General features: G+C 40.0%; 2 protein-coding genes across 2 annotated transcripts in view; one reads left to right on the top strand and one right to left on the bottom strand.

The window, feature by feature from the left end:
• The window catches only part of LOC129746986 (substance-P receptor-like), a 191,941-nt gene that overhangs the window by 55,866 nt on the left and 122,374 nt on the right, over positions 1-13,701 (top strand). The gene's annotated exons all lie outside the window — the stretch shown is intronic.
• Positions 6,985-10,538, bottom strand: LOC129743030 (uncharacterized). Its single transcript, XM_055734973.1, has 4 exons — positions 7,990-10,538; positions 7,576-7,677; positions 7,174-7,314; positions 6,985-7,108 (listed from the first exon to the last, which is right to left on the bottom strand). The coding sequence occupies exons 1-4, from the start codon at positions 10,536-10,538 to the stop codon at positions 6,985-6,987; spliced, it is 2,916 nt and encodes a 971-aa protein (XP_055590948.1).

Genomic DNA, 13,701 nt, shown 5'->3' with positions numbered 1-13,701 from the left:
GACCCCAAATTGATTCCTTCTACTGTACCATATCCCATTTTGCTTTGATTTAGTAGAATTATTCAACCAAGTAGGCTCACAATAAAAATAGGAGTTTATAATTGGAATTTAGTCAGCGTTTTTTAAGATACCAGGAAATTATTTTTCTTAATTTAAGATCATTAACAACATAAACTTAAAAAGCAACTCCTCGATTATGTTTACTTTAGTAGCCATTTTTTTTTATCAGGCGATCAATTAAATGAAATTATATTATCCATAAGTCACTCATGATGAGGCAGGAGATCTCCATGATCTCTCATGATGAGGCTCGAGCGTCTCCTATTATTCCGAACTGTGAATTTCAAACATCTATATATAAAAATGGATTTCTGTCTATCTGTCTGTCTGCTCACTATAGAGAAATTATCAAGCAAATTGAACCAAATTTCACATGGGAGGGGATTTGGGTACGTTGAATGTTGCTATGAATATTTGATACCCGTCCCTCTTTCCAGTGGAGAAATAGAAAGGGGGAGGTAGATCCTTTACAATGTTCAGCATAACTGAAAATCTATTCAAGCAAATGGAAAACAAATTTGGCATGGGAAGGTTTTTGAAAACGAGAAATGTTTCTATGATATTTTAAGAATCCTCTGTTCCTAAAGTATGGTTATTTAAAGGGAGGAGGGTGCTCCCATACAATTTTTTTCATTACTCGATAACTTATCCAGCCAATGCAATTAAATTTTGCTTGGGAGGGTATTTGAGTCCGAGGAATGTTTCCATGAACATTTGGTACCACTGCCTTCTTCCAGTGGTCCTTTACAATTTTTTCGCATAACTCGAGAACTAATCGAGCAAATGGATCCAAATTTGGCATGGGAGGGCATTTGGAAACGAGAAATGGTTATATGCTTATTTGAGACACCACACTTCTTCCAGAGAATACATAGGAATTGAGAAGGGAGCCCCAATTCAATTTTATTGGAACAACTGGAGAAGTAATTAAGCAGATAGAATCGTATTTGGCATGGGAAGGTATATGAGTACGAGATATGACCCTAATGCCATGCAGTGTGGAGAGGGGTGGGACGGAGGGGGCTTAATATCAAAGTTTTTTGTATTGCTTAAGTCATTATCAACCAATGAAACTCATTTAATATGTGAGAGTTTTTGATTGCGATAAAATGGGATCCCTACCTCCTTCCAGCAGTAACGGATAGGAAGAAGAAAAGGAAGCTTCCGTACTAGTTTTTTTTTGTGGCATAAATTGAGTTTATATTAAGCAATAGAGACCATGTATAAAAGAAGTTGTTTGCGTACGAATAATTTGAGACTCTCCCTTTAATCTTGAAAGTTTTTCCAGACAAATGGAGTTAAATGTGACGTTATTTATATACTCAAAATGTATCTTTAGTAGTTTGTGAGCTATTTCCGCATTGAAAGGAGAAAATGATGATACCTATAAAACATACATTTTGCCATAATTAAAGAATCAGTAAAGCTTTTAAAAACAGACCAAAAAGCAGATCTTGAAAAACCAATTTAGAGATCTGGTTTCAGAAAATTAGATAAAATAATCTTTGTAGCACAATATTTTGAGAAAATTTTTCCTATGACATTATTGCCTGCTATGCATAAAGAATAGTAAAAAAAGGTTTTTATCATTTTTCGTATGCCATTTTTTTACGAAATTTTGAAAAAAAAATAAAAAAAAATTCTCACTTTTTCATAGGAACGCAGGTTTGAATTTTAAATTTTATGTTAAATTAAGCCCATTTCAGACGTTCTGATTCCATAATTCCTTAACCAAAATTGTATTTCGATTTTCGTATTTCGCATTCTGTAGCCAGTTCAGAATTATTGATTTTCAGTTGAATAATCATAAGAAATTAGAAATGCAAAGCTGCCTTGAAATCCTGGTTCTAATTTGGTTTTGCATTTCAAATCAAATTTGAATAATGTTTTTCGAAATCATCAGCATTTTCCATATTTTGATAATTTGAAGTTCTGAGTTTTGAGAAAAATATTGCACTTTGCATTTATTGACACTTAACCTCCTTGTTCATACGGCCATGCATAGTATACACTTCGGCTTCGCACACACTTTATTCGTTCGTTTGGAAGTAAATGTCAGTAAAAAAAATCTGTTTCCATGTTTACGTTCATGTTCCCTGAAAAGAGCCTGTAAACAGAAACCTTAATTAGCCTTAGCCACAGCTCATGGCGTAAAGGATAGCCTTCAAGTCTTCTAAGCCATCGGTCATGAGATCGATTCCCGGTACATTGTACACTTTCTGTGGGTTGGTGGTTTTAGCATTTGTAAGATGCTAGCCATCATATCACTGAAAAATGTACGCTTTGAGTTAAGTAATAAAGAATTTCTTAAAGGAAAAAAATCAAGTTTCATTAAGATCTTGTATGTGTTTGGGTTCGTTTAAAAAAAAATGGCAGATTTCCCATGACTACTTATCCCTTGCTTGTATTAGCATATTAAAGACTGGAAAGAATCTTAACAGAAAAAGACCGAAAGTAAGAGTATCTGAACAACCCCTAGAGAGAATTTGAAACAAATATTTAGAGTTATTATAAGTATCTTGTTTATACACGAACACACACATATAGGATTTCAGTGAAACTACATGTTTTCTTTGAAGGGATCGAATTTACTTAACTCTAAGGCGTACATCTTTCAAGGATAAGATAGCTAGCATCTTACAAATGCTAAAACCACCGACCCACAGAAAGTATGTATAACCGTGACCGGGATTCGATCTCATGACCTCTGGTTTGGAAGACTTGAACGCTATCCTCTAGGTTAGGGTCGGCGGCCGATTTTTGGTTTTGTAGAATACAGTTAAGTGATTAAATATTCAATCTAAATAAGAGCGTAGAAAGCTAACTACGGCCTCGTTTTTGGTTTAGAATAGGTTTAGATAGAAAAATATCTGAAATGTGTCTCATTTGAACAGAATAATACACAATGTACAAAATACACGAGAATTGTACAGTCAATATTATTAATTTTGGGGATCCCTTCAACTTTTTTCATTTCAGAACACCAGTTGATAACTTGATCCTCGATGAAAAACCACAAGCTGGATCACTTTCCATCAGCTGGAAAGTGGATGATTTAATCAACTGCATTCAGTAAATCGCTGGATCTGACCCATGGAAAATGGGGAAACTTGGAGTGCTTTCCAGCATCGAAATGATTTCGGTTACTTGAAAGTTTCACTTCTTTGGAACATGTGTTCACTTGGGGGAGACGATTCACTATAGTTTTTTTTCGAGCATCTTAAAACAAAAAAAAATAGAATCAATCGTACAGATGTACTCGTATTTTTATCTCAAAGAAATACGATCCCCCACAAAATGCAAACATTGGCCGGATGGACCAAACCGCCCGGTATTTCCCGTACCACGTAATGTTGTTATTTTTTATCATCATACTCCGGGCAGAAGACGGCGTATCGTCCAATGCATTGGTCCAACCGAAAACCATCTGTCAGTCCATTCGTTCATTTCTGTGCGCCCCGGTGGAAATTGACTTTTCTTTCCTAACCTTGCCATAGGTTGGAATCGCGGAACGCCAATGAGTTTGGGTTTGCAATTTTTGGGAGGGGAAATTCGACTTCCTTTTTATTTTTCGTGGTTTGACTTAGTTTTTTTTTTCTCTTAATCTATTTTTCAGCGCTAGCTTCAACTCGTAAAGCAAAGTTGTGTACATTTGCTGGAATGTTGATGGTGAGAAATGCGAATTTGCTGATATGGTTGAACGATTCGGTTGCATCTATTTTTTTTCCAGCATTTGAAGAGTCTGGTTTCACGAGGGTTTTGTAAACTTTGAATTTGAATGTTTAGCTTTGTGTCTTTAGTAGCTAGAAACGTCAAACTTATTTTGTGATGTGTGTGTTACATTTAGAAAATTTGGGTTTTTGTATCCAGGTTTTCAATTACATTATTTCGTAGAATATTTTTTTAAAAAATAACATAAATTTATTAACACAGAAAACGCTACCTTCAATAATCTTGTCCTCCAGAACTTTACTAGGACTTCTCGAAACATAGTTTTCATTGCCATTATAAAGAAATTTTTAAACTAACTCCTAACAATTCCTTCTAACAAATTGACCTATATAACTGTACTCTATCAATTTGTACTCAATGTTACGATTTTTCTGAAATATAAGTGAATAGGTCGATGAAATCTTAGACGTTCTGTTATATTGAACATTTCAACCGAAAAACACCACTCGGGACCTCATTTCTTTTACTCATGAATGAAAGGGTAGATACTTTAGATATCGACAGGAGCTATTTTCCGAAGGACTTTCTTTCTTGAATAAAAGTATCAATGATTTTTAAAAAGACATTTTATTCTCAAACATTCTTAATACGTAATACATACTTTTCTTTATACGATACGATTTTACTTTATACGATACAAACAAAACTTACACTTAACCATTGCTGAGTGAGCCCCACGAAGAATCGAATTCCTACTCAAGATTTCGAGATAGAACGACTGGGAAAAAACGTCACGGTTCGAAGATAACTATGTTTCCATGCTATATGATTAATCCTGTATAATGGAAATGTTTACCGTGGCTAAAAAGAGAAAAAAAAGAGAAATAAATGATTTGAGATACTTATCCTGTTCCGCAAGATTTTCATAAATCGGACTATTAGTTCCAAACTTATTTTGTTTTGATGGTATGAAGACCAAAACAATTAAGGGGGGGGGTAAGGTCTAACGGCTATAAAAAAACACCATTTTCACGATTTTTTTCTAGAGCTATCGTTTAAACAAATGTTTTCAAATATTTTGCATTATACAAAGCATTGTTAAAAGAACATTTATTAATTTTTTCGTAGAAAAATATTGAAAAATTAGCCGGTGACGGAGCACTTTCGAGGATGCCTTTTAGAAAACAGGATTTGCGGTGGACACTGTATCTCAGCACAGAATCATCTGAAGTCAAAAAATCATAGCAAAATATGTTAAGTAGATGTTTTTCTGGACCCCAACGTTTTTATTTAACTTAAAAATATTTTTATGAAATTTTTGTGGCTGTTTGAAGTAAAAACTACGATTTTTCACTTAAAAATCCGCCATTTTTCACCTGTAAAATCTCCCCAAAGTAAAAAAAAATCGAAAAAGAAAAACGTTGGGGTCTGGTATTTTATATGTAGAAAATATGTTCCGAATTTGAAAAGAATCGGATAAGTAGTTTTCAAATGACGATGTCCACGGACTTTAAAAATGTGCTTTCGAGAAAAACGCGTTTGAAGTTTCTGCTCTTGCTTTCTTGCAGTATTAGATAGGAGGAGATAAAGGCCTATAACTTCTACAGTTTTGCTTCAATTGACTTGAAAATTTGACACAACATTCTTGAAATGTTTTCCAATAAGAAAATTAAAAAATAAAAAAATCGATTTTTTTAAAGTGTTAGACCCTACCCCCCCCCCCCCCCCCCCTCCCCCTTAATATCGATATTAATCGATATCACTTCTGCTCTAGGTTGCCAGGTGCCCAGATTTGTCTTTAAAACACAGACTTTTAACCCTTCGTCCAGATATTGGTCAGACACAGATTTTGCCCAGATTTTTGCTAAAAGTGCCCAGATTTTGCAGACTTTCAATATTGAATGATGAAATGTATATATTGCGGAAATTGCACCTATTTAGACTCCTGTGCAAATAATTTCCACGCAGAAATATTTTCGCACTGACGCACACATAGACAACCCGTGTCAGTTTTTCAAATCAGCCGTTGCTCGCTTCTGTTTTTCGAATCACATTTCCAAACGGCATAATCGTTATTGTTTTGGCGAAAATTATTACGAAATGCGAACCAAGGAGTTTAATAACGAAAATTGACCGATCAACAAATGAAAAGAAACGAACAGAAAACAGAATGCATTCTGTACATTCGGGTACAAGAATGTAAGTGGAACAAATAAATCGGGCGTTTTTCGAATTACTGAAAAATTAGCCAAAACATTATGGATTCACTGACCATTTTTACTGACACACCAGTCGCAATTGTTTTTTATTCAATTTTATCCAAAGATTTAAAGAATATCGATATGTGTCATTGTCTATGTATAGGTCTGTGAGCAGATTTTACTGCGCGCAAATTATTTGCACGGGGGTCTAAAAAGGTGCAATCTGCGCAGTTTGTTGAAGACGGCAACGGTGCGTATGGTAGTTGATTTTTTGGTAGAAATAATTTGAAGTAACTGAACTCTGATGTTGGTCCTTTTTTCATATAGTCCCTTTTCAACTTTTAGCACATGTCATTCGAGCCGGATCAAATGTTCGGGCTCGGCCGATGGGGGGGTTCGGATTTCGAGGGATTTCTTCCCGTCTCCAGTCGACGGCATCAACCAACACAGGAATCCGGGGTAAGTCGCCGACTCTTGCTGGCAGAACAGCTGATCACCCGCTTGGGGGGAGATTTTGTTTGCACTATTCGGGTTCGGGTTCTGCTTGCGAGATAGCACCACACACTATGCAATCGATAGTTGTTGCCACCAAATACTTTTCCCAATTTTCGGAACTATTTAAGAAGTCGCTTGATTGGACTTTAACTAATTTATTGGGAACGAATTAAAATGCCGTGCGTTCAATTCAACTCTAGATTCTATTCTAAACTTATATCTAAAATGGCTTACATACTATTGTGTGAGACTCTCTCGGTGAAAGTTGTTATGTTGCGAGAGAGTTATGCTTATTCTAAGGTACGTGCACAGATAATGGTGTTTGCGAACAAATTGATTAAAGTGTCAAGTGAACATAAAAAGGACACATTACAAACAACAATCAATTTGAATTCCTGATCGGTTCAGTACCGATCATTCCGGCCACCTTGAAACTGCTGGCGATCGTTTCAATAACCCATATGCCCAACGGGTTGCTGCATGCTTCTTCAGCTGGATTCGAAGGCACGGCTGGTATGTTGCTCATCGAGGAAACTGCTTCGTCTCAGCGTCGGAACTAGGGATTGATAATGGGACCCGGGTGATCACTCGGCTGAAAACTCATTCGGTTGGACCAGAAGATACGGTTGACACGTCGCACATCGAAGAACTTAGTCGCAACATCGGCACTGGTGCAGAATCTGTGAACGACAAGAGATCCGGTAGAACGAACAACGGAGGATAAGGTTATAGGAACGCTAATCACCTGTTAGCGCCCTTTAAGCGCGTTGAGCAACGTTCGGCGTGCTCTACCGATCTTTGAAGACTCTGCTGTTGATACCGATGTTGTTGGCCGTTCTCGATGGTGGCCCATGAAATGCTGCGACGATGTACGATAGTTGGTGATCTGGAATCAACAAAAGACCCGGTAGATGGAACGATAGGAGAAAAATGATAGGAACGCTAATCACCTATTAGCGCTCCGTTAGCGCGTTGAGCAACGTTCGGCGTGCTCTACCGGTCTTAGAAGATTCTGCTTCGGACTTGTGGCTAGGTGCATGGCGATGAATCTCGGTGACGATATAAAAATAGTGTTGGAAAGGATCTGCAATCGACAAAGAACCGGTAGATCGAACGAGAAAATGTGACAGTTTGGAACGCTAATCACCTATTAGCGCTCGACATGCGCAGTGAGTCACATTCGGCGTGCTCTGCCGGTCTTTGTAGAAAGATCTCGATGATGGCGGGGTACAATAGGACGTCTAAGGAACTGTAAGCAACAAAGACCCGGTAGATCGAACGATATGGATGGAATGATAGGAACGCTAATCACCTGTTAGCGCTCCATTAGCGCGTTGAGCACGTTCGGCGTGCTCTACCGGTCTTTGTAGCTTTCTAGTTGTCGGGGTTGTCGCGTTGACCTGTTGACTGCTGGCGGTGAGTAAGATGACAATCTCGGTTGGCTGGCTGAATGACTCCATCTCGACCTGGATGAAGCCTTGTACAGCGACCTAGTGGCAGCGAGGTGGTGGAATAAGGCCAGCTTTCCAAGGATGAGGATTGCCATGCGTGGTCGTAATACCAACTAGGGTTTTCGGGGAAGTTGGAGGAATGTAGATTCCTGGACAGTTCGCTAGCTGCGATGTGCACTTCCGGAACGCGTCTCCTACTGAGCCCATCAGTATCCTCCTCTGGCAGAACAGGTGCGCATAACTCCAGACAGGTAACAGACGGCTGCTCGACCAAAGGGACAACGTAGCAGCAGGATCTACAGGCAGCGTCTTCTCCTTCGTCGTTGACCTTAGCGGCGCTTGAAGGAGTGTTAGACAGTTGACTTTGTTGAGCGACGGGACCGACGAGCAGCGTATCGTTGAGCGCGTACCCTGAATTGGGCTCACAGGATGCGTCGAATACCACGCGTTCATTGGTGGTTTTGCTGGCTTCCTTGAGCACCGGGTGGTGTGGCCGATAGCAGTGTGGATTGTCGTCAACAGGATCCATGTCGTGCTTTTTTCCGGGTTGAGCGTGACTTCCAGGGATTTTGTGGTGTGCATTTCTGGTGGAGTTTCGTTGTGTGGCCTTCGTGTTCGAATCTCCAAGGGTGGTTTTGGGATTATTGGACCGGGAATGGCGGGCGATGCATCCTTTATTGTGGATTTGAGTGGTGGAGGGTTCAGCTTCCATTCTCAGGCTCCCATCGGCGGTTTCCATTGGCCGGAACTCCCCAGGGATCGTTTCTCGGGTTTGATCAACGGTGGAGAGGAAGCACGCTCGCGGTGCGGTGGTGGAGCTGGAATCCACTTTGCCGGAAACTGTCCAGCCAAAGAGGGTGTCCACCAAAAACGGTAAACCGTTACCAAGGGAATGACGTACACCTGTGTGGAATTCATGGTAACATTCTCCACCGATGATCATGTCGATTGTTGCTGGAACGTTGAACTGAGGATCCGTCAATGAAACCTTTGGCATTTTCCAGGCAGTTGTATCGATCGGGGATGTGGGAAGATGAGAGGTTGGCTTCTTCATGACGAGGAAATCGAGTGTGGTGGAGAAGTCGCTGTTCCTGGATACGATTTTGGCAGCTAATTTGTTCCTGATGCGCTTGACTGACTCTCCAATTCCGGCAACTGCGATGTCCACGGGTGTTTGTCGGGTGGCGAGCTCGTTCGCCAGCTTCCTGGTGATAAAGTTGGACATTGCTGCGGAATCTAAAAGAGCTCGTGCTGGAATCTTTCTGCCGTATAGGTCGACAACTAACAGAGAGACTGTCTCCAAGAGAACGGTTGAATCTGAATGCACGGGAAGATTTATTGTTGGTGGGCTAAGCAATCTACTGGGGCCTGGATTCGCTTGTGTGGCTTGTGATCCCTCGGATGAGGACTCGTTCGGTGGTGCTGCTTGGTGGTGCAACATAGTATGGTGCTTCGCTTGGCAAATCCTACACAGGAACTTGGATTTACAGGATCTTGCCTGGTGGTTCGCGCGGAAGCAATTCCAGCAAAGGCTGTGCTGTGTCACAAGCTCTCGCCGTTGGGAGCTTGACAGGTGCTGAAATGCTGGACATTGGTGCAATGGATGTTGTCTCAGGCAACAGTGGCATGGCGAAGTGCTGGATTGAGTTTCGGAAGTAGCTGTGTTCACGACGGATCGGATGGGAACTGGTTTCTTCGGGATTTGTCCGGCCACCTTGGAAATGGTGGGCACTGAGGAACGATGTTGGAGATCGCTGTCCACGGATTTCAACATTCGGACTTGGTGGACGAGAAACTCGATGAGCTCGTCGTACTTCACTTCTTCTTTCTGTCGAGTATCCTGCTCCCATGCGCGAATCGTTGCTGAGTCCAACTTGTTCGTTAAGATGAAGATAAGTGGAGTGTCCCAATGCTCGATCGGTTCCCCTAGTTTTCCCAGAGCCTTAACGTGTCGCTGGAAATCATCAACCAGTGTGTTGAGGTCTTGTGCGGACTCATGCTGTATCGGTGGAAGGTTATACAGGCCTCGGAACAGCTCCTTTCTGAGAAATCGCTTGTTATCGTAACGCTTCTTAAGCGCGTCCCACGTCGACGAATAATTGTCGGCTTGGATATCCACCGACTCGAATGGTTTCTTGGCTTCTCCTTCGAGGGACTGTAACAGGTACTGCAGCTTGTTGACGATCGGTATATCCTCGTTGCAGTGAATCATCGAGAGAAAGTTGTCACGAAACGAGATCCAGCGCGATTCATCTCCACTAAATTTCGGAAGATCGATTTTCGGCAGCCGATGATGAAAGCTGGAAGACATGCTATGAGAAGCCGATGCGTGGATGATCGTCGAACTCAACGGATGCTCCCTACTCTCCAGTTTAGACAGCAAAAAACCCTTCGCCCTGCAGAATCGATCCTCAAAATCAGCACGGAATTCCAGGTGTGTTTCAAACCGTTCTTCGCTATCGCCCATTTCGATGTCGTTCTGCACGTTCAGGAACAACTCGTTGCACTTGTTGAGCGCCTCCAAACGTACCGCAACCTGGCAACAATCTCGTTCATAAGTGAAATCCGCTACAAACTTCTCCACCACATCTCGTTCGGCACACGCTCGTCGTCTCGTCAGAAGGTCCGCTGCTAACTTTTTCTCCGCCTTGCTAGCCATCACTCAACACCACTCAAATCACACTCAAAAACACCAAAACGACCGTAAATGTCACCAATGATTGACTTTCGGATGATTTTTTATAAATAAATATTTTCAATTTATTTTTATTTCGTATGAGTTGCTATTGGTTTGACCGGTACTGTTATCAGCAACTTGTATTAATGCCACCCAGTAATGTTACAATCGCTTCAAAATGAACTCCGAAAGCGATTAGATTTTTTCCCAAAAATCCGATTTTTGAAGTGTCGCTATACTTTTGCACGATACTGTTGTCTAGCAACTTTCCCCAACGCGTCTCAGCAATGTTTCAGTGTCTCAGTGACCACTGGGAAAGAATTCCAATTTTTCCAAAAAACTTTCAAATTTGTAAGTGTCGATGTGTTTTTGAACGACACTGTAGAATGCACCATCCTTGATGCACTTGCAATTCGCCGTAGAACTGACTTTTAGTCAAAAAATGCAATTTTGTAAAAAAAAAGTTATTTAATTTTTACTTGTTGCAAAACTTTTGCGCTGTACTGTGTTGCAAAATGTTTGTACTGCAATGTAATTTGGTCGTTTGTTGTGATTCCACAATTAATCGCACCTAACTCGATTTCGCTGATTGCTGCTGTTTGCACTCGATTGCAAAGTAAAATGTGTGTTTCATTCGTTGGCTGATTGATAACAGGCCAGAATATTTATTCAGAGTTAGTATACCACAAAATGGCCTACCTTATCGTTGATGTTTTACAAACCACAGCTGCTACTGCGCTCCCGGAAGATTGCGAATGATGTTTCCTCTGCTGGTCCAGATGAGCTTCCTGTCCTCGAATCCGGCTCGAAGGACCAAATGTTCGGGCTCGGCCGATGGGGGGGTTCGGATTTCGAGGGATTTCTTCCCGTCTCCAGTCGACGGCATCAACCAACACAGGAATCCGGGGTAAGTCGCCGACTCTTGCTGGCAGAACAGCTGATCACCCGCTTGGGGGAGATTTTGTTTGCACTATTCGGGTTCGGGTTCCGCTTGCGAGATAGCACCACACACTATGCAATCGATAGTTGTTGCCACCAAATACTTTTCCCAATTTTCGGAACTATTTAAGAAGTCGCTTGATTGGACTTTAACTAATTTATTGGGAACGAATTAAAATGCCGTGCGTTCAATTCAACTCTAGATTCTATTCTAAACTTATATCTAAAATGGCTTACATACTATTGTGTGAGACTCTCTCGGTGAAAGTTGTTATGTTGCGAGAGAGTTATGCTTATTCTAAGGTACGTGCACAGATAATGGTGTTTGCGAACAAATTGATTAAAGTGTCAAGTGAACATAAAAAGGACACATTACAAACAGAAATCAATTTGAATTCCTGATCGGTTCAGTACCGATCAGAATGTGATGGTGTTAGTGAGTGCGGAATTGTTACCTGTCAAATCAGATTCTCTCAATAGTCTAAAAATTCATGCAATTGACAATATGCATCGGATATGATCCATCAGTGTCAGATCACGCAGAAAAATATATTGTGAAAATAGTCAAATTTCGACCAAAAATAATAAAAATTTTGGTTGGGAAAAGGCACAAATATATTTCTGGTAGCACTGACAAAAAATATCGATTTGCTTTAAACTTATCGTTTAATTGAAATTTAAATACACCCTTTTTAAAAGTGATCCATGATTTCAAAATAATAAAATTTAGATTACAATACAAATCTGTTTAAAAAATAACAAGATTGTGATGTTTGAAATAACTTTATTTTTTGAAATTGAAATGAAACAAATGTATACCTGTTTATATGTGCACTTGCATTTCGGATTTCTAGTATTTTTTATAAGATTTAAAGCATGTTAAAATGATTTTTATTGAATTTCCATGCAAATCTCGTATAGTAAATGTTGATAACAGTTTGAAATGGCCGTTAAACTTTTAATTTGAATTTTAGTTTTCAGAACCTACATTTTTCTAACCCTTTATGAAAAATAGTATTTAAAATTCTGATTCTTTGAAATGATCGTTTTTAATTCAAATGCAAAAACTGAGCTAAGCTTTCATGTTGAAATGTTTTCAAAATTAACATGCGTTTTGGAGGTAGTTTGAAAAAAACATTATTCATGAAAGGTTGATGAAAAATTAGGACGCTAATTTGAAACTTTATTCCAATGCTCCGTCAATTTAAAAAAAAGTTTCTACTAAACCTCTTATTGCTATTTGTTCTAGATCATAAGACTCAAATGACACAATTTTTTTTGAATATTTTTAATTGAAAATCAATTTGAGCAGTAAGCTCAGGACTCTAGGATTATCAGTCAGTCTTTGGGCTTCTGATATAGCTCAGTTGGCAAGTCTGTTGCCTCCTGAGCAGATGTCCGCGAGTTCGAGCCCAAGAGTGAACATCGAACACAGTTGTACCGGATAAGTTTTTCAAAAACGCCAACTGTAACGAGGACTTAGCACATTCATACAAATCATTGAAAGAATAACGTTTTCAATGACTCATTTTTTTGTAATTTTTAAATCCTAGCAAACTTTGAACGAATTTTTTGTGTAGGTATTTCTTTTTATTCTCGCTAACAGATTGAGTGCTAATACCTATACTTAACAAGAATGACCCTTCAATAAAGGGATGGCCCTTAGGAAAATCCATCTTCTTTTTATAAACATTTTTTTTCAGTTCTAGCTTCCTACGATTTCAACTCGTTCAGTGAGAATTTCCAATTAGAGCTGGTAATTACCTCTGTCCAGTTCCGTGGTCGGCCAACCTGGCTGATGTTAGATCCCCACGGATCACCCACTCTGGCTAGCTGGCACTTTGTATCAACATCACAACATCTTCGTCGTCTTCGTGACGGTTTCATTACTTATTGTAGCTTTTAGATAGGTAAACCTGGCTTGCGTCTTGTGATATCGTCGTCGCGTAGTAGCCTGGACGAACTCAATTATTTCCTGCACTGGAATCGATTACTGTCATCCAAACCAACTCAATTATAGCTTCGCTTAGCCAAAGCTACAAATGGAACACGCAAACAGTACTATTGGCACGGTCGCCCCAGGCAGAAGGGTCCGCCGAATGCTTGGGATTGGAACGGAATTAAGCTTTCTGGAAGGGCCTTCTAGGGATGAGCCCTTCTCTAGATGACCAGATGAACCGATAGTTTACACAAGGAAGCGACGTTC

Source organism: Uranotaenia lowii, chromosome 2 (assembly GCF_029784155.1).
Source record: "Uranotaenia lowii strain MFRU-FL chromosome 2, ASM2978415v1, whole genome shotgun sequence".
In the NCBI taxonomy this organism is placed as follows: Eukaryota; Metazoa; Arthropoda; class Insecta; order Diptera; family Culicidae; genus Uranotaenia; species Uranotaenia lowii.
This window is presented reverse-complemented; position numbering and strand designations above follow the sequence as displayed.

Excerpts from the sequence above, each read along its gene's own strand:
- LOC129743030 (XM_055734973.1), bottom strand. The coding sequence starts at position 10,538 with ATGGCTAGCAAGGCGGAGAAAAAGTTAGCAGCGGACCTTCTGACGAGA. Across the intron at positions 7,315-7,575 it reads CGCATGTCGAGCGCTAATAG|ATCACCAACTATCGTACATC; the intron begins GTGATTAGCGTT and ends TGTTGATTCCAG. Across the intron at positions 7,109-7,173 it reads CGCTTAAAGGGCGCTAACAG|ATTCTGCACCAGTGCCGATG; the intron begins GTGATTAGCGTT and ends TGTCGTTCACAG.